Source organism: Anser anser (genome assembly GCF_964211835.1).
Source record: "Anser anser genome assembly, chromosome: Z".
In the NCBI taxonomy this organism is placed as follows: domain Eukaryota; kingdom Metazoa; phylum Chordata; class Aves; order Anseriformes; family Anatidae; genus Anser; species Anser anser.
The window spans coordinates 10,758,554-10,782,484 of record NC_139723.1 but is presented as its reverse complement, the minus strand read 5'-3'; the positions used below and the strand labels follow the sequence as shown (position 1 = coordinate 10,782,484).

Here is a 23,931-nt window from a genome sequence, read left to right as displayed (position 1 = left end):
AGGCTTTGGAACATGACTTGGTATCAGTAACAGCCTTCTTCTGCTTTGGTTGAGTACCTGTGTGAAGGGAAAACTGGCACATTTCACCAAAACCAGTAAAATAAAGCGTTTGTCCTCCCCTAGACTTGAATGGGCATGTCCTACAAAACTGCTCTCATTGAAAAGCCTCAGGTGTTGGTCAGCATCTTATGCTACAGACAACTCAAACCACATTTCAAATGGATACAAACAAGGCCTGCCTTGCACCTCTTGGTAAGAAGAGCATCATTATTTCTTCCAAGTTCACTTGAGGCACAAACCTAAGGCTTAGGACAGATGTTGAGCCAAAGCAAAGAGAATAATCACATGAAAGCTTTGAAGATCAATGATACGTGCTATGCAGTTATGGACTGCAATCATTACCATCCGATCAGGTCCCATTTGTTTTCCTCCATCTACTACCTATCTACAAAAAAGCAAGTTGTTACAGAAGCCAGAAATGCAAACTTTAATACTCTAGGGCAAGGGCTGAGACCTCAAGAGCTTGTACCAATTCTACATGTTAAAATTATAACTATTTAATAGAGTAAATTCGTATTTATTCCTATCTAAGGAAGGAAGCCCTTAGATTTAATTCACCTGATGTAAAGGCTTTTAATGTTGCCCCTAAATATCATGAAAAGACTCTTCCTTTGGATAATGATTGTTCCACTGTTTTGGAAAACAGGCTCTACATGTTGCATAAGTGAATCAGCTACCACTAGTTACAAAATGCACTCATAACAGTTGATCTGTTTTAATTTAGGAAGGCTAACTGACTGCCAACTGGGATACAGGGAAAGGTTTTCATTACCAAGGAAATGATTCCTGGGAGGAGGATGAAAGATTGACACTACTTACTCAAGTCAGTCATTGGCACTGTATTTAACATGTCACTGCATTTGACGTGTCACTGCATTTGACGTGGTGTCACTGTGTTTGACATCTCGTTGATGCTACCTTCACAGGTGAGCAGAGGGCCCCCTGGAGCAGGTTATGCCAACATGTGTTTTCAGAGCTGCCTATTACCTCTCTGTGTTTTGAGTGGCCGCAGGCTAATGGTGTGTAGTGAACAAGTGGCAGAGTCAAGTCCAGATGGATGTGGAAGGTACTCACAGTCACATCCTATTTTACTAGCCAGTGGAGCAGCTTCCCTGCTGTAAGATTCTGTCAGGTTGTCTTCATGCTGCTACTGTAAGGCCAGCTATTTTCTCTTCTAAGGGTGAAAGCTTGGTTTCAGGCTATGGAACAAGCACACACCCTGCATAGCAGTGTAGCCTTTTATTTCCGTCCCCATGGGGCAGCAGCCTGTTCCATATCCTCCTCAGCAGCACTGTACTTACAGAAGGCATGGACTCAGCACCCTTTCTCCACCAGTCACGGAGCTTTGAGGATGAATGCAAGCATGACCACTGCAGAAATACACTTTGTGGCAGGTGAAACACAGTGCAGAAAAGGACAAGAGGAACAGGAAACACTTAAATAGAATGGAGTGAAACCTGTATTAAAAATAATAAAAATAAAATCACAGAATAAAAGAGTCTCATAAAATCAGGTATCCAACCTATTTACTGACATACCACGGTACTACAGACAGAGACATTGCAGTAGCTGAGTGAAGTTGTGCAGGATGGGGAGCATTTCCATAGCATAAGTCTATGTTTTGCTCAGACTTTGCAGCAGGAATTAGGAAGGCAACACTGAATAAAGGCTTGAAAGGGCTCAGGATCTTCCAAAAGACAGAACAGTTCAATAAATTGTGAAATCAACTAGAGCCTTGGGGAATTCTTCACCAAATAAACAAATAAATAAATAAAATAAAAATAATTCCATTTTAAGTTTGTTTCCGTACTGGAAGAGGACTCCATTGTCAAAAGGAAGAGGAGATAATGAAGTAGGTTGTGTTTAGTAATAGGAGTTTAATGTGACTGCATTAAACAGAATTAACACCAGTTTTACAAAAACGACTTCTTACCATGAAGTATAGCAGTACTTGGGCAATTCAGTGACTGAAGCTTTCTAGACCAAAATCATAAGTTCCCTTCAAACATATCTCTGCAGGAGATGGAAAATAGTACAATGTTATTGTGAAACACCTTTGGTGACTGAAATATGTCGGTCTACTTTTGCTAAGAGCATGAGCTTGAATTAGCTCAGCCAAGCAACATTTGGACCTAAAGCGTACTTTTGGAAAGAAACTTCTGGTACCTCATTTTTACCATGCTCTCCACCTTTATTTCCTGTGTTATAAATGTTATTTGTTTTAGCACTCCTGCAAAATACAAAACTACTACTATAAAGCCAGTTACTTCAGTTTACAATGGCTTGGCACAAAAAGGCAACTGTATGTTTTCACTTTCTGGCTTTTCTTCCTCAGTGAACAGTTCTTTTTTTCTCAAAAAGCCGTATTTACAGATCCTCCCTTAAAGTCTTCAATTCAAATGCCCACATTTGATAGTTCTTCGTTTTATATTAGTCCATGCAGCTTCTTGCACCAGTGTGCTGGTGGAAGTGTGAGGCTTAGACCTCAGAGGAGATGCACGTACAAGGAGACAATAGTGTCCTTCCTTTGATAGAAAGACATAATTTCATGGTAATTTCCAATGCATTGCTCCCAGATAGCCCAAAAAGCATATGTGTGTTACGTACCTTCTTACTACATCCAAACCCATCAAAGTGAAAAAAAAACAGCATGTAGAAGTATTCCTCTACCCAGAGGAGATAGCAGAGCATTTCAGTATGCTTCAGTTCACAGAAAGCTTAGAATTCCTTACCAGCTGAACCCCCCAGTTTTACCCCAAATGAATCTTCAAAAAACAAAACTCAAAACTACAGAAAATTTTATGGCACAGGCTGTGATTCTCAGCTAATACTTGCTTTTGGTGTGTCCATCTAAACCCACTGCTAATTTTCAGTTTTGTGCTGCTCAACTGCTTCATTTTTATTATGTGGTACTTAAAAACATTTAGAGATGTTACATATACCCACCTCATAATGCTTCTCTGAAGAGGTCTCTTCTCTCCCAACGTGGGCCATATATGCACGCTAAATATTGTAGAAAATGTCCTAGTGTAGGGCATACACACCACAGATTTAATGCACAATCGGTGCTGAACTACCTCTCTGCACACAGATTTATCTATTTATCATACTGTGTTCTTCCACAAGCTACAGGGAAGGGACTTGTTAACAGAGAGCATTCTGCAGTGCCAGTGAAAACACCCTGTCCCCTTTTTCACCCTGACAGCAAGCATTTAGCATGCTAAAACCACTCTGCAATTCCACAGGACTCTAAAGGATACAAGAACGGGTTTCTTAAATTTCTTCAGAGCTAACGAAGCAGTGCAAGAAGTTTGCTGAATAATGAAACTGAGCACCGTAAGACAAAAGCTGCGGTTTCTAAACATGTTTCAAGTGGAGATGGGGTTCAGAGGAGTGAACAGTATAATCCAGCACATTTCTCCTAATTTCACTGCTGTCTTCTCTGATTACAAGCCTATATAATCAGTACCAAAGGAATTAAAAAATAACATTAGTAGTTATTGCAAGGATCAACAGAACTCAGAAATATGAAAATACAGCCAGAGAATGCTACAAGCTGCTTTGATGGCAGTCACCTTAATAGGACTGTTAAAGAGTTCACCATTAACGAGCTCATAGATTTCAGAGTTCTACTTGGTACCCACTATGGTCATGTAGTAATTTGTAGGAGAAAAAGTGGAGTTTTATTTTAAGACTATGTCTGTGATGGGTTTTAGAAACATTTCTGACATGATTTTGAGTCTCAAAAGGCAGGGAGGGTGAAAAATGCTGGCATACCTCCCCACACCTTCCCCTACCAAAATCTGCCAGACTAGTCTTGGTAGCTGAGTTGAACACCACAGCAAAACACAGTAATACACACTTTGTAAAATCCCATTACACAGTTCAGAGCCAAAGGCAAGACATTTATGAGGCGCAGAGAAGAAATGCAGGAGCTGGTCCTCTCCATGTATGCCCACTAGGCCCTGTAGCTGTTAGGCAGCAGGGCAGAGGCCATAAAGCAGACATTTTTACCTTTACTGACCACACTGTGTCACTGTTTCATAAAGAACTTCCAATTTTTCAGTATATAACAAACAGAAACAATGAAATCTCAAGACAACTAGATGAACTTTTATTAGTGATACTCATATACGCGGTTGATATCACAGGGAGAGGGCTGTTTCAGCTCTGCAGTTCTGCCTTAAGAGCACAACCAAAACAAAGCAATGCTCCACAGCAGCACTCACTGCTCCCAAGAAATCTTCAGGTTTGGGGGTAGCTCTGAGGCACGCAGTTCATCAAACTTGGACCCCTCCTTCACAGGAGTGCTATAGAAAGTCAAGACATCCTGGGCACTGCGCATCAGGTGGAGCTGTGAATTGGGGACAGCATGACCAAGTTCTGCTGCCAGCTGAGCCAGGAGCCGAAACTTTAGCTTGTTTTCTTTTAGGGACGTCTGCTGCCACTGATCAGGAAGTGAGGGTCCGAAAATCTTCCTGACATGAGACTCAAGTAAGCTCTGTATATCCTCTGGAGGAATATAATTTCTGCTGCGTGGTGGGGGACAGATCACACTGGGTTCAGTCTTCTGTTCAATGATTGCATCTGCTCCTGCTTCTACTTCTTTTTCCTCCTTCCTGTTGACATCAGACATAAATATTTTCAGTCTCTTGGCTACTTAAGCTGAAATCAGAGCATGTTTCTATTCCTAGTCACTTAAAATGATGGTCTGAGAAGAGTTTACACATCCTACAGACACGGCAGGTCCACTAGGAACAAAGTGCCACAAAGGTCCAGAAGAACAGAAGTGCCTAAGCTAGACTATTGATTTTGCCCCAGATGCTGCTTGCCAGATGTTTCTTTTTTTCTTCTAAATAGAAATCACTTGCCTCCTTTATTTTATTAAAATAAGCAAGTAAAAATCCTAACCAGCTTACTGACTTGTTACACAGCCCCAGCTCAACTTTCTAGTGGACTGTGAAGAATGATAACTCAAAACCAGTAAGTGCTGCCACAGGAAAAAACAATTCCTATACGCTTATAAATAAATAAATAAGCAAATCGGTTTCAACCAGAAAACGAAGCCTACCCCCAGCTACTGGGTCCCAAACGCCCCCCGGAGCCCACGACAAACCCTGCAGCCCCCGGCGGCCAGCGCCCCCCACCAGCCGATACCTGCGGGCGCCCCAGAAGAGCCGCCGCGGCACCGACACCAGGCCCCGGCCCCAGCCGCAGCTCAGCCGCCGCCCCGCCGCCGCCGCCATCAGCCCCCTGGTGGTCGCCGCCATTTCGCGGAGCCCTTCCCCTTCCCCTTCCCCTTGCCTCCCGGCGGCCCGCCGTGACGCCACTTCTGCCCGCTCCCGCCCTGCCTGATGGGAGTTGTAGTGCCGGGTGTGATGGAAAGAAGGGGAGGTGCTGCTTCTGTCAATAAAAGATGGGCACGAGAGTATAAGACCCGTTTTCCTATTTTATTTAATGAAGTAAATTCGTTTTACACAGTGAGGGGTGATGCCACAAAACTCAGCCAAAAGACACACCCGTGCTTTGATTCCCATGTAGTGTACATCTCTTTGCCCTGGCCACAAAACGCAAATATATGTCGGGGCCAGGCACAGCCTCCAGCTGCATCTAGCACAGCGTTGGTGACAGGTGTCCTGCAAAGGAGCAGCAAATCTTTAGCCAAGACACAGCTTTCTCTTGCTGAAGTGAGAGGTTCAGGGAAAACTCTTTTCCACCCTTAAGAGAAGCATCACACTGATACATGGCACAGCAATGAAATACGTAGCAGGAACAGGAGTTTATTTGAACTCAGGTGTATGGAGACCTACAGGACAACATATGAACCAAAAAAAGAGGTGTTCATGGCTCTACTATGGGCTCCTGGAGTGCTTTTTGGCAAGTCACTCGGTCTTCCTTCATGGTTACGTCAGGACAGACTAAATGCACACACACACTGATTACCCAAGGATTGGACCTTTGTGAAAGAGTTTTGTTATGTATTGCCTCTCTAACACAGTGGTTGCTAACACACACACACAAAACCACCACCAACATCAAAGTTATGGGAAATAGATTCTCCCTGCTTTCCCTTTCCTTGCTGGCAGGAGCAGTGGGTGTCAGTGGTAGCGAGGAGTCGAGTGCTGAGCTTGGTGGCTGTGGCAGCACAAGCTCAGTCCTCCAAGGCCCTAGAGGGCCTTCATGTCCAGGTGACCCTGGAGGTAAAGTCACACTGCCTCTCTTCCAGGTGAGGTGTATGAGGTTTCTGAGACGGAGAGCATAGCGTCTTCAGGATTTTATGCTCTTTACTGCTTGGTGGGCTGCTCCAAGGCTTTACCAGGTGATTAGTGTAGCATGTCGACCGGTGAATATCCTGATATGACTTTAGTTCTGCTGTTTCTGCCATTTATGGCAAAGCTGCATTTTTTCATAACTGCCTGACAGTGCTTTTTCTAACAGAGCTTAGCATCACAAACAACTAGTTGGCAACATATCAAAGGTCAAAATGTGGGCCTTCAACATCAACCTAATTATTCAAGTTATGCCAACTGGGTAGGCCAAGATCCTTCCCTGCACGTTTAATGTTAATTACCATGAAAATGCCACAATATAAGCACCAAGATAAATAGGCTTTGCACAGCACTAACTCAGCCTGTGCAACTCGTAAGTCAGTGTATGGCAACCTTGCTGAGCTGAACCAAGTGTATGATTCTGCAGAGGACCAAAAGGTTTTTTCTGGTAATGTTGTTTAACAGTCTGGAGTACAGTGTAGTGCTTGTCACATTCATCTATGACCTTTTTTTCAGTTTCTGACTTCATTTAGCAGAATTAACATCTTCAGTTTTATCACTATTGGATTATTTCACTTAGATCTCCTCAGGATTTCCCAAGCTCACCAACAATAGCACTTCAACTTAATTTTTGCATCGGCGACTGAGAACCACGGAGGTGTGAAAGGGACTGAAAAGTTTATACAGAATAAGTATTTGTGAGACGGAGATTGGTTTTGAATTACTGTTTTATTCACATAATTAAAGACAGGTTTTAAGATTTTGGCTGCAAAAATGTGGTAATGGGCAAGGGTATCTAGTGGTAACTACTTAATATGCATACTACTCTAAGGACTACGTTTAAACCAAAGGGAGAGTGGATTCATGATTCAGTGTTAGTTATTGTTTATTATATGGAAATAATTCTTCATTTTTAGAATGTGTAGATGAAAAAAGAATATCCCCTCTGTAAATTGTGAAAGTCAAGGCTAGAAGAGTAAGCTAATCCATTTCCAGTTTTGTTCACAGTAAGGAAAATTAGGTTTCTTTGTTTTTCTTTCCTTTCTGAGCACCTTTCACTGTATGAAGCAGGACAGGACAAAGGCAGATTCCTGTACTTTCAATAGGTGTAGCTGGCAGTGAAAAGTGACTGCGTGGCAGCTGCATCAGTCTTCCCAGACACAACATACTGTCCTCTGCAAGCTAAACTATTAATCTGAAAAAGAAACAAAAAAGGAGGGGATCATATTAGCTTGGAGTAAGAAAGACAACTGTAGAAAGACAGTAGCAGTGAACAAAGTGCAAAATTGTGGAAAAAGGAGTCAGCTTCTGAATTCACTGATGATATTTATGAGCTAGCTTAGTTTTGTGACACTGTCAAGGCCTGTTTGATGGTCACTAGCTGGTTGACAGTAAGGGGAGCGCTTTTCTTCAGACAAACACACCGTGGATGTAAGTTTACATTACAAAAGAAAATTATCCAGCTGTGACTAGTAACCACCTCTGCTGTTTCTTGCATTAGACTTCTGTCATGCCAACTAGAATAATTTCCTTGGTGTACATGAAGCACCAGGAAGGGCAGGAATAAGAGGAACCTTAGGAAGGTGACAACGTCTCCCAAATGACACAGAGACGTATGACTTCCCTCTGACACAGAAAGGAGGGAGCAGCTCCTCTTGGCATCAAGGGGAAGGCCTTGTACCTGCGCCCGCTTGCGGAAAGCCTCCTGTGCAGCCTTCTTGTTCTCTGATTTGCCCAGCCATGCTGCCAAGGCAGAGGCCTGCAGAGCCCTTCCATATGAAAAGGTCAGTTTCCAAGGTTTAGGCAGAGAGGACTGATTCATGGCATTCAGGTTGAGAGAAGCCTCCTCTTCACTTTGACCTCCAGACAGGAAGCAGATTCCTGCAAGAAAGAGATCTCAGGACTTAGAAACTGGGGTGCTCCAGACACCAAGCCACCATCCCTGACCTCTGCGTGCCAGAGGAGTGAGCATGTCAGATGGAGGAGCAAGGCCAGTTAAGTAAGAGTGACAGTGTGAAGGGATATACGGGAACAAATCAAGAATCACCAGGAACAGCAGCAGGAACGGTGCGGAGGAGAGTAGTGACGGTTGCTGCAGCTACATCCTGAGGGGTGTACTTCTTGGGGCAGGCATGTCCGGCTGTCACCATGTTGGGTTTCAGCAGTGTCCCCTCCAGGTAGACATGATGATCGTTCAAGGCCTTGTAGACAGCAGCCAGAACCTGGGGGGTGAATAGGAGGATTGAATACACATCTGTGCTCAAAGCTTTCCCTCAACCTGCTGTGGAAAGACAGCTTATCCCTTGGGAGTGGGAGAAGATCAAACTGAATTTCTTGAAATTTGTCACGGGTTGCAGCCCTGGAGGCACTGCTACTTTTGCGATGACTAGGACACTGCTTTCCTTTTTTATTGGGTTTGTCCTTACAGACTGACATAGTGAACAAGGAGTAAATGCCTTTATCACCAATGTATCCCTTTGAGCTCAGGAATGCTTATACTGATGGTTTGATAGGAAATCCAAAAACAGGGATTCTGCTCTCACATTTGCTACCAGCTAATTATTTGACTATGAGTGGCCCATTTCTGTGATACAGTTATGGAGGACCTTTTTGGTCAAAACTCCTTGAGATCTGCCAATGCAAAAGCTGCATAAGATTAACTACTGATTTGTGAGGGGACAGAGATGAAGAATCTCTTACCTTTTCTGTGACATACTGGCAGCGCTGGAGATCGTGGTCTCCATCAGGTAAGACTTCTGGTTCCACAATGGGCACCAAGCCATTCTAAGGAAGGAAAAACAAGGAAGTCTTTGGAGGTGTGGAAGAAAAACTGTCCAGGCTGTCTCTACAGTCTTTGGTGGCATGCCTGCTTGCTGCACTGCCCTTTCTCCACATTTCCCAAGGCCCTCACAGAGATCTGCGGTTCACGATACCTAGTCTATTATCAGAGGGAACAGTGAAGAAGGGACAACAACATTTCAAGAAAGGCTGCAGAAGGGTAGATACCTGCTGGCAGATGCTGGCATAGCGTGCCAGTGCGTTGGCATTCTCTTGGATGGCAAGTTGAGAGGGTGTTGTGCTGGTGATCCTCAACACTGCACGCCACTTGCCAAAGTCAACACCATCTTTCTTGTACTGGGCACAGCGCTCAGACAGTCCATCCAGTCCTGCAGGTGAAAGAACAGTGCTTCAGTGAGAACAGCTCTTTCAGAAATACCTCTGAAAAGTATCATGACACCAGCCAAGGCTGCAACTCCTGTTGAGTCATCCCATGACTTTCACTATACCAGTCATAGCTGAGATCTCTCCTTACCTTCAATGGTGGTTTCTCCATTTGTTCCTGCTAGGGTCGCTGTTCCTTTATCCAGCTGAAGAGAGAGCAGAAACAGAAGGAGTTACACAGTGAGGGAGGTCAGACTGAACCTTGCGCCCCAGACCTAGTCTGCCTTTGCAGATTGACTGTGAGTAAAGTATAGGGCTGAACAGACTGCTAGTGGAAGGAAGAGAAGGGTTGCAGCAAAGGGGAAGAACAGGAGGAAATTGGGTAATGGGGGCTACATGCAGGTGGCTGTGGGGAGTGGATCAACAGCTCTGTTAGCTGCAGAAAGGATTTAATTAGGTTATTGCATGGAAGGATGTTAACTGCAGTGAATAGTGAATAGATGGGTGTTGTTGGATGAAAGGGTCCTGCATCGGGTGCAAATGTTTCCCTGGTTAGTTGTACAAAAGCAATGCAGAGAATGGTGGCAGAGACATTCTAGGGATTTCAAAACCACAAACCAAACAAAAGTTGTTGTTGGGAGTGAGTATAGCCCCCACACATGTACAGAAACTCACTTTTATTCCCACCACAATGCCTTTTTCTTTGATGATAGCTGGAAACGGCTTTCCACTGCTGTCTTTCTGATAGAGAGTCTCATGGAAAAGTATCACTCCCCCAATGCTCTGGTTGATGGAAGTATCGGAAGAGAAGAGTATCTCTCGAAAAGCACGGCGATTCTCCTCTGTGTTCTCCACATTGATCCTCTGCAGCCTGTTCCCCATGGTACCTAGAAAGGTGGCCAAAGGCCAGACAGAAAGGTGTTAGGCTGGCTGCTCTCCTGGATCCAAAATGTAGTAATTAGAAAGAACTGGGGCTTCAGTGCAGAAGTGCATAGTTTGTCAGCATTTGCAGCCCTGTTGGCTGATATGTTCCTGCTCAGTCAATGAATTTTAATTTTTTTATTTTTTTTTTCTACTTCACTGTTCAAAGATTAAGCAAAACAAGGACAAAAGTTTGGGTATTGCTAATTGATTGCTATCCAGAACTCACCCACTGATTCATCTGCAGCTAGGATCCCCTTTCCTGAAGCCACAATCCGCTGAGCAATGTCCGAAAGAGCTTTCTTCTGCTCTGGAGACAGTGCTGGGAACTGGTGAGTCATGGTGACTTATCTGTGGGAGAGAATTACAGTTACAAGCTGATGGGAGACTATATGCAGAAACCACCAGCCTGAGGCACCAGGCTTGAGTATTCCTGTTGGAGGCTTGTCCTGTCCATGTTGTCATAGACACATGCCCAGAAATCCAGTGTGAGTCCTTCTTGGTTTGGTATTTCTGGCGAAAGTAGAAGAGGGAAATGCAGGAGCCACATCCCAAGACATCCTTCTACTACAGAAGTGAGAAAGACTGCATTTTGCATGGATTTGCTCAGAGACTAAAGGAAGGTCAGTGTGTCAAAAAAATGTGTGCCAAACTAACAAGTGTGCTAATTGCAGACACCGCAAACTTCTTTGCAAAGCACTTGCAACCTGTTGGTCCTAATCAGAACACTGCCAGTTATCACATAGCTTGCTTTTCCTCTCTTCCTAACAGTGCCCATTCTCCCATTCCCTGGCCTGTGTTGGCAGTATTTGCTACTTTGTCTGCTTGCCTTTTCGCCTCTTCTGTCCTGCCTTGCTCTGTAGTTCTCTCCTCCCCCATGGCTGCTCTCAGAACTGTACCGTGTTGCTTGCTCTGGACAAGATGTGGGAGTTTAGAAGGATTCGCCATACATTTCTGTCTTCTCAGCTCTGGCAGAGGCTTACCAGCTGCATGTATCCTGCACCTGAAATCCAGGTTCTGTCTTGTTTTGACAACATGGTTGGTCTTATTAAAGTTCTCATTAAATGAGATTAAATTATAATTTATCATCTGAATAGTCCACAATACTTCACTATATGTAAGCACCTGTGAGTTTGAGCTGTGAAGACTCTCTGTTGTCTGTTCATCATCTTCTATACCTAGAGCACCACCAGTGCAAGTACCAGCAAGTGGTACATCCATGAGATGAATCCTTAAAAACAACACCAGGTATCTCCAATAACAAGTTTTATTCCAGAGGAACAGGCCTCTGGGTAGCATCTGCCCCTTCTGTTTCCCTAATTCAGCCCTACAGGGGCAGGAGGCACGTACAACCCCCCATATAAGCATACATGCAGCCAAGTCCTCCATCCTTTCTCTCTGCCCACAGCTACTACATTGCCAGGATCCCTGTGTAGCCTTCCCCACTGAAGGGCATAATAGACAGTAACAGGGGTCTGGCTGCTACTAATGGTGTGGTAGATGCCGACATCAGTGGAGTTCTGTGCACCATGCCATGCCGAGGGCTGCCCAAATTTCCTAGAAACAATGCTATGACAGTGCTCTGACTGCTCTTGTGTCTCTTGTTTAAAGTTGAAGGTGTTTGTATTGTTACTGTGCAAGGTTTAAATGGTATTGTCTGTCAGTACAGGCTGGCCAGTATCCAGATGTTTTGCATTTACCATTTTGTGAGTCTTTTGAGGCTAGAATTTATCCTACGTGACTTAGCAGCACTGAGTTATTCTAGGTTTAGAAGAATTTTGAGAGAGGGTGTGATGAAGAGTATGCTAAATGAAGGGGGTTCCCTCCTCTCCCAAGTGCTGAAGTGCATTGCTGTGGTCTAGCAAAAGCAGCCTTTGCTGAATTTTCTGTGGCCAGAGCTTTGGGAAGCATCCTTCTACTATGGTGGCTGCAACTCCATCACTCCTGGTTTTTATCCCATTTGGCCCACCTAAAAGAACTTGAAGAACTATGGTTTGTGCTACACAGCTATAAAGCAGATCTCTAACCTTCCTCATCACCTGCTTTCTCTGTCTGATACGTCCCTTGGAGAACTCATAGAAAAAGGCAACTGCCTTTTTACTGTGATTACTATAATAGTTAATATTGTAAGCACTTCAGCCAAACCTGTAAATTGCTGTGCAAAATGATGAGGAACAGCTCTAGTAGTTCACAGTCTCAGTGGAGAAGACTGCCAAATTTTTAGAGAATGTGACCTAGTCCAAGGTTGAATTAATGAATCACTAAACCAGTAAAGGGATTTCAGAGTTGCAGTTTGGAAGTGTGTTACAGCATATGCAGGTGTATCCAGATAATCTTTAATCCAGATAGCTAAGGTGCAAGATCATCAGTCACTCTGGTTACATTATTACAGGTATCCATTCTGTCCAGTAATGCATTAAACAATGATACTAATGTCTTTTGTATTTTGCATGTTACTTGTGCTTGCAGAAAGATAACAAAGACAGTTATCACCCAAAACCAGCCTGCAATGCAAATTGCTGAAACATGGAAATACGAGATTTTAGTGGATAATAGTGGTCCAACTGTGTGCGCAGGGAGACCAAAACAATAAAGCGTAGTTCCACAAGTCAGAGATGAATTGGAAGACAGTAAGTTTGTTCCAGTTTTCATGCAAGTGTCCCATAAAGTGTGAAGAAGTAGATGGAGACTTGACAAAGGGCTCCCCAAAGCCTGTGATCTGTAAGACTGTGGTGAGTGGTTCCCAGCTGCTCTGCCAAGCTACAAGGAGCAATAAAACACACGGTGTGTCTAACTGAAATGGAGAATAAATGAGTGCAAAAGAGCACTTGTAAGGGGAGTGATAGCTCAAGGTCCAAGATGTTCAAGGACCCTTTGTTAAGGGTTTTATTTTCCTGTGAATCTCTCATGAGGAGCATAACCACTAAGAAACTTCCCTGCTGGATTCTGGAATGGGTGTCCCTGCTGTAAGGTACGTATCTGAGCATATCAAGGGGGCTGGAGAACACTTACAATTCAGTAACACTTCTTACAGCTGCCTTTTAAAGATTAACCTCCCAGCACATCCACTGAGACATTAATGACCCTTTAAAGAGACAGTGCAGTCTCTCCGGATGTGTCACCACAGATGTCCTGAGGAAAAACATTTGCACCCAGGCAGGCAGCTTCCTTCATTTTTCCATAAATGAAGCCTCTTTGCCATATCACTCTGCTTTATTTAATTTGTCCACTTTTCCAGGCAGGGAAAAGCTCAAAGGAACTTTGTTCTGAGTAACAGGATCTAGAAGTTATCCCACCAATAAAGTTTTTCAAGAAGTTTTATTTGTATTTACCCATTTTAAGCTGTGGGCTAGTGTCCTAAGTATCATAAGCTCAAGTCATTTCACGTTGATTTGTGTAAGTACAGGACAGCAATTATTCTCTTTGTGTTAACCTCTCCCATAATGTATTTTTAAAAAGTGGAAGAACAAAAAAAAAATGGAACTGCACAGAATGCATAACAACAGATTTATGTCTACCTGGAGTGTTTGTCAGGCTTCAGCAGCAACTTAAACAAACCAAGTTCTTTGTTCAGTCCACAGCCTGTGACCAGCAGGGGATAGGGCTGGGGAGAAAGAGAATGGCACAGTTCTAAAAGTAAATATTGTGTTGCTGAAGTCTCAAGTTTTTCTCAGCCACTGTAATGGAGGACTGCAGGGGAAATATCTTCACGGATATCAGCACAAACACTGCATCCTGTTAATATTAATAGTGAGAACCAAAGGGCAGAGGCAAGATGAAGAGCAGAAGGAACAAACTGTTAAATTCCACATCAGGTCATCTTATAAAAATTAATATTCTTCAGCTTCTTTTATTTCCAGCCACCTGAAGTGACTGGCATCTTCTTATTTTACAGAAAATCTCACCTGAGTCCTGGTTAGCAGATGGGGAGGGATCAGATTAGCGTCTGTTTTCTCTTGGTCTCTTCATTGCCATCTTTTATAAAATTGGTTCCAAATGTGCTGGACCAAACTCTCAAAATGCAGTTTGTATCCAACGCACGTAGCTTTGGCTGTTCAGCTACTGGTAAACACAGTCCTTCAACACCATCTTTGACAGTTAGCAATACGAAGCACATGTGCATATCATTGCACTGTGCACTCAGGAGATTCTGCTTCAGGCCAGCGCACATTACAGGGTTCGAAGAAGCCAAAGTTGCAGATACAGATAAATACATGGTGCTGATAGGGAGAATGAAATGTGTTCAAAAATTTAGGCTGTCACATTTGGGCATAGTATTAACCTGACTGGGTTTGCTCCTCATTCACAGATGTATGCATGGGAGGGTCAGTCCCATAACATGGTACACACCCGATATGCTCTTTATAGCCAGCGGATCTATTGGCCTCACTTCACCGTGCAGCTCTGTTAAAAACCTTTGTCTAAGTATGTTTGGTTCCTTGGCCACTGGGCAAAACAGAGGTACAAATGGTTGGACAGGCCTGGCACCATCTTGCTGACGGAGCACATTCCTACCCAGCCTGCCGAAGACACCCAGCTGGCAGCAGTAGCTGATACGCTCCGTTGCAGGGTGACTGTTCAGGGCAGCCAGGTCAGGGAGTGAGGGTGCCAGCAGGAACACCATGAAGTTCAGCAGGACAGACGCCCAGCCGTGTCCTGGGAGAGCAGCGCTCCCACCAGGGCCGTTGAGGCTGGGGAACAGCTCTTGGGAGACTGAGCCCATCAGGCAGCGAGCTGAGCAGGGGCCAGCAACAAGGACCAGCAGAATCCTGTGCAAGCAGGGCTATGGCCAGAGAGCCAGGGGAGGACAGAGATTATCCCCCTCTGCCCAGGACTGGTTATGCCATGTCTAACTGTATCTACTTTTGTGCCCCTGTGGTACTGGAAAGGCATCAACAAACTGGAGTGAGTTCAGCAGATGCCACCAAGAAGGTTGGTGGTTGGAGCGCTTGCCCTGAGAGAGGAAGGCTGCAAGGCTGGGGCTAGCTCAGCCTCATGCAGAGATGGCTTCAGGGGCACCTCACATCAGCCACTGGTACCTACAGAGGTGATCTGCAGACAAAGCCCGACTCTTCACAGCAGTGTGTGGCAGGAGGGTGAGACAACAGGCATAAGCTAAAAGTAGAGAGGTTCATAATGGATATAAAGAATTTTCTTCACTACTGGGACAGCCAAGCAGTAGAGCAGGTTGGCAGAGAGGCTGTGCTGTCTTCATCCTTGGAGGCTGTCAAGACCAGCCTGAAATCGTGAGCAGACAGATCTGACTCCCTGCTTTGAGCAGGAGGTTGGGCTACAGACCTCCTAACGTCCCTTTCAGACTGAATTATCCTGAGGCTCCATATGGGAGTACTTGCTTTTGGAAGCCGAAATGAAAGCAGTGACTTCTGTATGTATGCTGAAGGAGCTGTGAGGGAAGAACAGGATGTTTCTCCCCTCATGTTTGTGGTAGGAGTGAAGGTTTTAATACAGCAAAATGTTTCACTTCTGGGTGCTAAGAAGTGAGACAAGAGCATGGGACAAAAAGATATTCAGACCTATTTCACCTAGAAAAAACAGCAGATGTTTTTGATTGTCATATTAATTATTGTGAAAACTCTGAAAAAAACAGATTTCACCATTTTGACAAGTCTTTGGGGGCATATATAAAGGCAAATTGCTTGGTAGATTTTGCTGACTCTTAAGAGGTTGAGAACCTGAGTGATTGTACGCCCAGTTTCCCCTCCCTAGCAACTGAGAAGGGAAGATGTGTTTTCGGGAACCTGGCCTCTGCATTTGGTGTACAGCACTCCTGGAGAGCTCGTGATGGCTAGAGATGGCTGAGGTGGCCACAAACACTAATTAGTTGGAAGTAAGCATGGTCATTAGGGTGAAGGTTCTTATCTCTCAGGGCTGGGCTCTTCTTAGAGAAGGTAAAAAATTGCTGTCAGACTTGCCTGAGAAAAACTTGCCTGGCAGCAGGGAAGATTGAGGGAAGTGGAGGTGACATTTTCAGGTGGGCTACGTAGTTTTGGGTGCTAGGCACATGGGATAGTTGAGAAAGCAATGGAGGATCACTGGCTCAGTCAGGATCTAAATTACTTGACAAGCAATTTCCTGAAGCCAGCTGTTCACATCTAGAAAGGTTACAGCCTGTTGCAAGGGCATAAAAATGATATTCCCAAGCCTCTCTTTCCCCATTTATTAGTTTTCTGCATTGCAGACTATATCTTACATACCCTGCTGAAGAATCTTATCGGCACTACTGCACTAATGCTTCAGAAGAACTACACAGTGAACACAGATAATTACACTGTTGTCAGCACTGGCACTTGTCAGGACGAACTGCATTCTCCAGTGATTCTTCCTTCTCCTTGCAAAACAAAAATTTATGTACTCCACGAGCATAAATAAACACATAAGAAAATGAAGTGGTAGAAAGCAATGCAGGTATGTTATTGCTCTATTCTCGCAGACTAAGGATTCACTTACTCTAGGAGCTTTGAATTACTAAACTAAGTTAGAAAGCCAGTGTTAGCAGCAAATGGGTCACATTGGCAGATCACTGCAGAATGGCTGTGTGCTTATTCCTTGCAAGCTTTTCCTGGAAAATAAAATAGCAAAAACAAAAACACCCCCCCCCCCCCCCCCCACCCTCTGTAGATAAACACATTGTGTCACAGCTGCTGATTCGCATTACCACCTTTACAAGTTAGAAAGGAAATGGTTATACTTACTTGCTTGTGGACAGTGCCTCCGCTGCTCCAAGCTTCTGGTGAGGTGGCTGCAGGCAAAGAGACCCAGCCCTTCCAGTCACTAACTTTTATAAAATTCTTGACAGGTGTGGTTTTTTTTCTTCTTTTTTTTTCACTCCTTTTTTCTCCCTCCTCTCCAGGCTGGTTGGGGAATGTCACTGCACAGGATCATTGATTGGCTCCCAGACAACACACACACAACCAATTATTGGACCCATTTGCTCTCCCTACTTTTCCGCCCACTTCTCCTCCCCCGTATATATAACACAATTTATGATGCTGTGAAACTGAGACTTTTCCAATTTTTTTTCAAATTATTCCTCTTTCTAAAACATACTGCAAATATTTACAAGTTAAACCATGGCAATTGGATACAGGGATGTGGGATAATGCTTTCAGTTTATGTTTAGATCTTCTGGAAGCTTATACTTAGGAAACTACACTGCTCAGGAAGGAAGAGTAGGAAACAAAATGCAGAACCTCTGGGGCAGATCCTTGACTGATCCTTACTATCATTCCTGTGGCTTTATAGGTATTAAACTGATTTTACTGAGTTGAAAATTTAGCACAGAAACATATTTCACTTCCTAATTAGTATACACATTGACTAAATGCAATTCTATGGTAGGAGGGATAATGAAACAGCAAGTTCTGATTTCCTTTAATGTGTGTGATTTACATACTGTATGTGTGAGAAAGATGGTTATAAGAAGAAATATGCCCACTTAGAGACGCAAAAGTGCAAGCCAAATTCTCCATCAAAATCCCATTGAAACACTTCTTCCCATGTTACAATGACATGCAGACTTTTCAGTCGCTTAGCACAGTTTTTCTCTGAAAAATAGGAAAGCTCTATATATGGTACATCAGCATTCCATTTTATATCAAATCACACCACAGCTATTCACCAAATCCAAGTACATAGACTTCTTTTTTATTTTTTTCATGTTGTTTTCTTCATAGTGCAGGTCTGTATTCCTGGAGAGAAGTACAATGTGAAGACTTTTAGGCAAACATCATACCCTCAGCAAGAGTACACTCTGTGACCTTGGACGTTAGTATGTCTTTACCCCGAAGACCCAGTGTTTGCCTGAAGAATGACGTAGTTTCTCCATTTGTTTGGCTCGAGTGGTGACACCTTTAGCCTTTACATGGACACGGTGAGATGACTGATTTCTCCTCTCACTGAGCAGCACTATCTTCGTTAGGTCTCTTCCTCCCTGAGCCTGTCTGTTCTAGAGCTGCGTGCCAAGGTCAGTGCCTGCAGGACATCTCAACAGCTAACACACTGCCACGGTTAGCCCTCCATGACAGTCAGTAGAGAAGACACTCAGAAAGCTGAGGGACAGCCTAACTGCTTCTAACTGAGGGCCTTGTGCTTGTAATGTTTTGTTTTCTTTAACTTTCTCCTCCCTGATCCATCATCCCTTTTTGCTGAAGGATGCCGTGGCACATGACACTGATAGAAAGCCGTTGCTGCTTTATAATGTTTGCTTTATGTTCCATTTCTCCCACCTTAGCAGAAAGGGGAACCAATGGCATATTGAAGTTTTGCCAGCACAAACATAGAGGTGTCTTGTATGGGTTAGAAGTGTTCTTATTGAAATATTTAATCTAAGACCCTTTTGGGACAAATAAGGTGTTATAATGATAGTCTTCTTCAGGTCCCCAGTGAAAATCTAAGTATGAATCCTACCATTCCTGATTTGGTTAGAAGCTGTCATAGGTAGGAAAGTGCTTGGAAGTGTTTCTTTCCCAGTTCTGTCTGTGACATGGATTGGGTGTCTTTTAGAGAAAAGCTGGATGAGAGTCTTCATGAAAAATAATCTTTTCTGATATTTGGAAAACACTTTAGATAATCCCATGCAACTCACTTTGCATTCTTAATTCTTTCAGAACTATATATATGTATATATATATATATGTTTCCATATGGGAAGTGACTCGTTTGTGGCTTTCCATTTCTTCTGAGTGAAAATCCAGCCCTTGTAGCACTTGGATTACAGGTCCTAGCAGAGATTCTGAGTTCTGAGGGGGAAAAGAAGTGAGAAAACATTATGGCTGACTTCTTCACTTATTTTAGGAATGGGAGCCTTTTCACGTGGAATGAGTGATCACTCTAGATAGCGTCCCTGTAAGATTCAGTACTATTAACATGCAGAACCACAATGCAGACTATGATCTGCAGAAATTAGTAGTGGAGCAACATTTAAAAGACACTTGCTGGAAAAGAGTAGGTACTGTCATCATCAGAGCTCTGTAATCATAGTTTAGGGATACCTGTACCACCAAAGATTAAGTTATAGTGGTATTGTATCTCCATAGATAGTAAGAGGAATAGGCTTACATGGTGAGGGGAATGCAGCGTACTTGCATTCAACCCAGAAACTAACCTTCCCCATAAAAGATATTGTTGCCTGCACTAATGCTTCTACAGCAAAATCGGTGTATTAGCCAAGATTTAAATGTGTTTCATTAAACTGTTGTTTGAAATAATAACATTGCCTACACCTCTTTCAGCTTTCTAGTCACCTAACTTGTTTTGGATTTCTATTGTTGTTAGTTTTTTGTTTGTTTGCTCAAGCCTTATTCAGAGTAACATAAGGCTGCCGTAGGGCTGTGGCCAGCAAGATGGCTGTCTGCTGGCATGAGCACCCATGATAGAGGTGCCTACATCTGCTTCGAAAGAGATTGAATTTGTGGCCATGGACAGCAAGACTTTGAAACACGCACCACAATACAGGAAGGCTGGGAGACCAGTGGTGGATGGGGATGGGGAGGAGAACTGAAGCCCTGGGGGGAAATGGCTTCAGAGGTATAAGGACAGAGGTTGGGAAGATCTGAGGGTTTCAGGAAAACAGGAGGCAGGAGGCAAAGACAAGCATGCAGGTGAATGTTAAGCGGGTACAGATAACAACTTTGTGACAAGGTGGCTGGGTAATGGACTGAAACACGTTTTCCTCTCTCACAAATGCAGTATAACATAAGTGAATTTTATATTTGAATGGCTTGAAGGTTTTACTAATGTCGATTTTTCAGTCTGACATTACCAATGCAAAAGCTTACTGAATTATTCAATACATTAAAGAAGTTCAAAGACCATCGAAATCCATATTTACAGGTGGCTTGGGTTATTATTTAGGTTTTAATTTGTGGTTTTGCTTTCTTGAGTTTGACTATGCCCAATAATCAAACTTGCCCATCTGCAAGTACTGGATTTTTATAGCAGAAGATAATTTAATAGATGTCCTTGTAATATGGCTGTATTATCCGTGCTGTCAAAGGATCTCTCAATTCTGCATCAAGGTTTTGAGTGAAGAGCGTTGATAGATGAAGTACTTTAAAGTCATTGGAAAGCCTGCTTTAATGGAAAGCCTGGTTTAAAGACATCAGGTAAAAAAAATTAGAATTGCATAACAGTTCTTCAGGTTGCTAATTGTATTTTTGTATGTGTTTCTACCAGCATCATTCTGATACTGATTTTGGCCTCATCGTAGCATGCTTTTTAAATGAAGAGAGAAAAAAGACAAATTGTAGTACCCCTGAGAAAGACACAGAAGAAAGAAATGGATGAAGCAATTCCAGAGATTACATAATTGACCATCAAGTGAAAAATCAAAAACATAACAAAGTTAAAGCTTTCCTCTGCACTTCAATAAATGACGTAGTATTAATCTTATCAAAACTTGTGTGCAAGATCAGGCCTGTGAAAAGATTTGAAATGAGATGGAAAAAAACAACGGGTGGAAAAAAAGTTGGAAGAACGTCTGAGCATAATATTCATCCACATGATAAACACCTGCCTCTGTGTGCCCCAAGTGAGTGCTGCCTGCGTGATGGGGTTAAAGTCTAATCAGGACAGACTTGGGCTGAGTGGATTCTGTCTCCTCTTCACCTCTCTGCACTGTGCTGGATGTTTCCTGTTTTCTGTACTCTGCAGTCTTGCTTAACTGTCTCAAAGTCCAGCTTGTTCATCCCTATCTAATCAGAGGTATTGTTTATTAAGTGGTTTGTTTTCCTCATTCACCTCTCCTCCTAACCCCCAATGTAGGGAGCCTGGCCTTTAGCCCTGCTGACAGAAATCACCCATATTTCTAGCTCTGCAGTATTCAGCCGTGTCTGCAGACACGTTGTGCATGGAGGGTGCTGGGCAGGACTGGCGCGAGCCCACATGTGCACTGAGAAGATTGCACAGGGAGGGTCTGCTCACTCTTTGGTCCTCTGGCTTAAAACCAGGCTGCAGCAAACATCATGACTCGCAGTGAAATAGAGGAGAGCATGTATGGTGATGATTATCAAAACACAAATGTTTGTAATGATTTCAGTGCTGCTGACAGCAAACGAGGATACAACTTTAAATCAACCTGTCAGCGGTGACATTTCTGGACTGTGCAAAATAGCTGTTGCAGGTCTTCTTCCACTTGTGGAGTACAGGACGTGAAGAAAAATGCAGTAATGACACTGGTCTCTGTGCCTTCCTGCTGACATTTTGTTTTTTAAAAAGTAGGTAAATAACTGGCTGCTAGAATGGGACACTTACCTGTTTATTAACAGTTTATCTAAGTGGCACATAGTCCCCAAAAAGCATACTTAAATGTGCTGTTTGCTGATGTTGATAAAAAGTTTGCAAAATACCGAGTACAGCAGAAGTCTGAAGTGGACTTATTTGCTGAAAAGCCCATTATAATTGTGGTTCTTACTGTGCAGGAGGCACATTGCACACCGTGACAGAAATTAAAAGAGAAAATGGGCACTGAAAAATGCATAGCCGGCCAGAGGCTCACTAACAATGCAAGAAAATACAACACTATTTTTCTTCACCAACATTTTAAAAATCATGAGTAGGTACACAGCTGGGAATGTGGCACTCATAGCTTGCCATGCAGGACATAGCCTTGGAAATGGACCTTCCTGTCCCTTTGCCTGTAGGTGCACGAATAAACTGACCGGTGGGGAGAACTCAAAGCATGAGCTGTCAGGTCAGGAGGCGGTTTGGGGAAATGGAGAAACACATGAAGCAAAGAAGTACAGGCAACAGAGTGCCTAATTCCATATGCAGTTTTGGCAGATGTATGTTATACTGAAAATTATTCAGAACCATATGCTGTACCCTAGCATCTGCTGAATTTGGATACAACATCTATAAAGCTGGTGTGGAAATACATGAAAAGAAACCCAACTCCTCAAGAAAAACTGCCAGTGCATTTGTACCTACAGTTGCTCCCACACAAAATTCCCTTTTTTATTTTGTGAAATATGTAGCCTTACTATACAAAATTATACCAAAAGTTAAATACCAGCACTTTGAGCTTGGTTTTATCTCAGGTCCTTAGCTTTCATCTCAGGTCCCCCAGTACTTGATTGGAGAAGGGCCTGAGTAACCTGATGTAGTAAGACCTCTTTCGAGTGGGGAATGGGACCAGAGGCCTTCAGAGGTCCTTTTGAACCTGAATTATCCTAGGATTAAGTGACAAGTTATTAATGCCGTGCATATGCATGAAGTGGTCAGACGGAGAAGTATCTTTCTTCAGTCAAATATAGCAGGAAAAGAGATGGACCTGCCAGTCAGGAAAACTAACAGTGACATACAGAAAGCAGAGACAATGGAGTTTTAATAGAAGCATTGTTTATTTTGTAGAAAGTTTGCTTGCAAATATCTTTAGAAAAAACTCCTAGATTTAAAACAAAAACACCCTGCGTCCAGACATACTGCTTTTGAAATATCCAGTCTGGCTATTCACAACTCCTCAGAACTGAGAGGAAGTGTTTTTCCTTCTCTCTTCAAATGTAATGCCTTCTCACTAAGACATTGATACCTGTTATAGTTAGAAAATCTGCTTGGTCTTCCGGTGTAAGAAAGACCTATCAATTCATGCTTTATGTTCTGCCTGGAATCACGCTTATGTTGGATATGCTTTGGAAACAGAGGTAGTTTTTTGTTTAATTGAATAATTTTCCCTGCATTTTGAGTCCTGCTGTCTGTCCTGTCAAGCAAGAGTCCTCTTGTGCAAACAATAGCTGCTGCATTGAAAAATAGTCTCAGAACTATTGGGAATGAACCAACACCCGGGAAAACCTGTATTGTTTATTTCAGAAATTGTCAGCCTGATTTTTTTGAATGTAAGAACAATCTCAAGGCTGTGTTTCAAGGAGTTTATGCTAGCCTTGAACCTTTGAACTTACATAGCCTGAGATACGGCAGCTCAGCTCCACTCTCTTAATGCAAAAGAGAAGTAAAAGATTTGTGTGTTTGAAACTGCATTTGTAGTCAAAATGGTATTTGTAGCCCAAACCGTGGAACAAAACCACATTAATAACTAACCACCCATTTTTGTTCCAAGGGCAAAGTATAATTCTCTGGCTTGTCATTTTTTATAAAACGTGTAGCAAAGAAAACTTTAATAAAAAACTATATATACACTTTTCAGAGTTCAGGAGCAGCAGAGAGCATGCTTGTCCGAGCTGTCACAGTGTCATGGTGGGTGCTAAGTACCTGAATGACTCAGAAGCTCCCAGATGGCTCAGTGAGAAGACCCACCTCTGTTTTAAAGGTGAATTGAGCACTTAAGGTAGTAACTCCAGAAGGACCAGAAACCTCTGTTAGCCTGTTCCTTACAGAAGGGGTCTCTTTCCTGACAGGTTTATCAGGAACTCCGTCACTGGCAAGGCAAAGCTGTAGCCCCTCTAAACGTTGTTTGCAAATGATTCTCCTAGCCAACTTCCCATGGCTCTTTTGCCCTGAAAATTGTTTCCTAATTTAGAAGGGATGCCTCAAGTTCATGTTCTCA

At 43.2% G+C, this 23,931-nt stretch overlaps 2 protein-coding genes and 1 long non-coding RNA gene across 4 annotated transcripts; 1 reads left to right on the top strand and 2 right to left on the bottom strand.

Moving 5' to 3' along the window:
* Positions 1-4,153: 4,153 nt before the first annotated feature.
* On the bottom strand, positions 4,154-5,375 carry MRPL50 (mitochondrial ribosomal protein L50). Its single transcript, XM_083818583.1, has 2 exons — positions 5,218-5,375; positions 4,154-4,679 (listed from the first exon to the last, which is right to left on the bottom strand). Exons 1-2 carry the CDS (start codon positions 5,328-5,330, stop codon positions 4,286-4,288), a joined length of 507 nt encoding a protein of 168 aa, XP_083674709.1. The 5' UTR covers positions 5,331-5,375; the 3' UTR covers positions 4,154-4,285.
* A 1,664-nt stretch (positions 5,376-7,039) lies between these two features.
* Positions 7,040-17,300, bottom strand: ALDOB (aldolase, fructose-bisphosphate B). Of its 2 annotated transcripts, none has more exons than XM_083818574.1 (9): positions 17,126-17,300; positions 10,642-10,763; positions 10,167-10,378; positions 9,643-9,697; positions 9,336-9,496; positions 9,030-9,113; positions 8,377-8,551; positions 8,011-8,210; positions 7,040-7,524 (listed from the first exon to the last, which is right to left on the bottom strand). In XM_083818574.1, the coding sequence occupies exons 2-9, from the start codon at positions 10,751-10,753 to the stop codon at positions 7,429-7,431; spliced, it is 1,095 nt and encodes a 364-aa protein (XP_083674700.1). In that variant the 5' UTR covers positions 10,754-10,763; positions 17,126-17,300; the 3' UTR covers positions 7,040-7,428. The 2 variants fall into 2 exon arrangements, with proteins under 2 accessions (XP_083674700.1, XP_083674701.1); XM_083818575.1 differs by lacking the exon at positions 17,126-17,300 and adding an exon at positions 13,931-13,954.
* Positions 17,301-17,436: 136 nt separating this feature from the next.
* LOC310890083 lies at positions 17,437-23,919 on the top strand. Its single transcript, XR_014577008.1, has 3 exons — positions 17,437-17,675; positions 18,107-18,396; positions 20,607-23,919. It is a non-coding gene; the product is annotated as an uncharacterized lncRNA (long non-coding RNA).
* Positions 23,920-23,931: the final 12 nt, after the last annotated feature.

Coding starts and splice junctions, on each gene's coding strand:
- MRPL50 (XM_083818583.1), bottom strand. CDS start 5,330: ATGGCGGCGACCACCAGGGGGCTGATGGCGGCGGCGGCGGGGCGGCGG. Junction 4,680..5,217: donor CTCTTCTGGGGCGCCCGCAG/GTATCGGCTGGT, acceptor TGATGTCAACAG/GAAGGAGGAAAAAGAAGTAG.
- ALDOB (XM_083818574.1), bottom strand. CDS start 10,753: ATGACTCACCAGTTCCCAGCACTGTCTCCAGAGCAGAAGAAAGCTCTT. Junction 9,497..9,642: donor TGGAGAAACCACCATTGAAG/GTAAGGAGAGAT, acceptor TTTCACCTGCAG/GACTGGATGGACTGTCTGAG. Junction 7,525..8,010: donor CTTTCCGCAAGCGGGCGCAG/GTACAAGGCCTT, acceptor TTTCTTTTTCAG/ATTAATAGTTTAGCTTGCAG.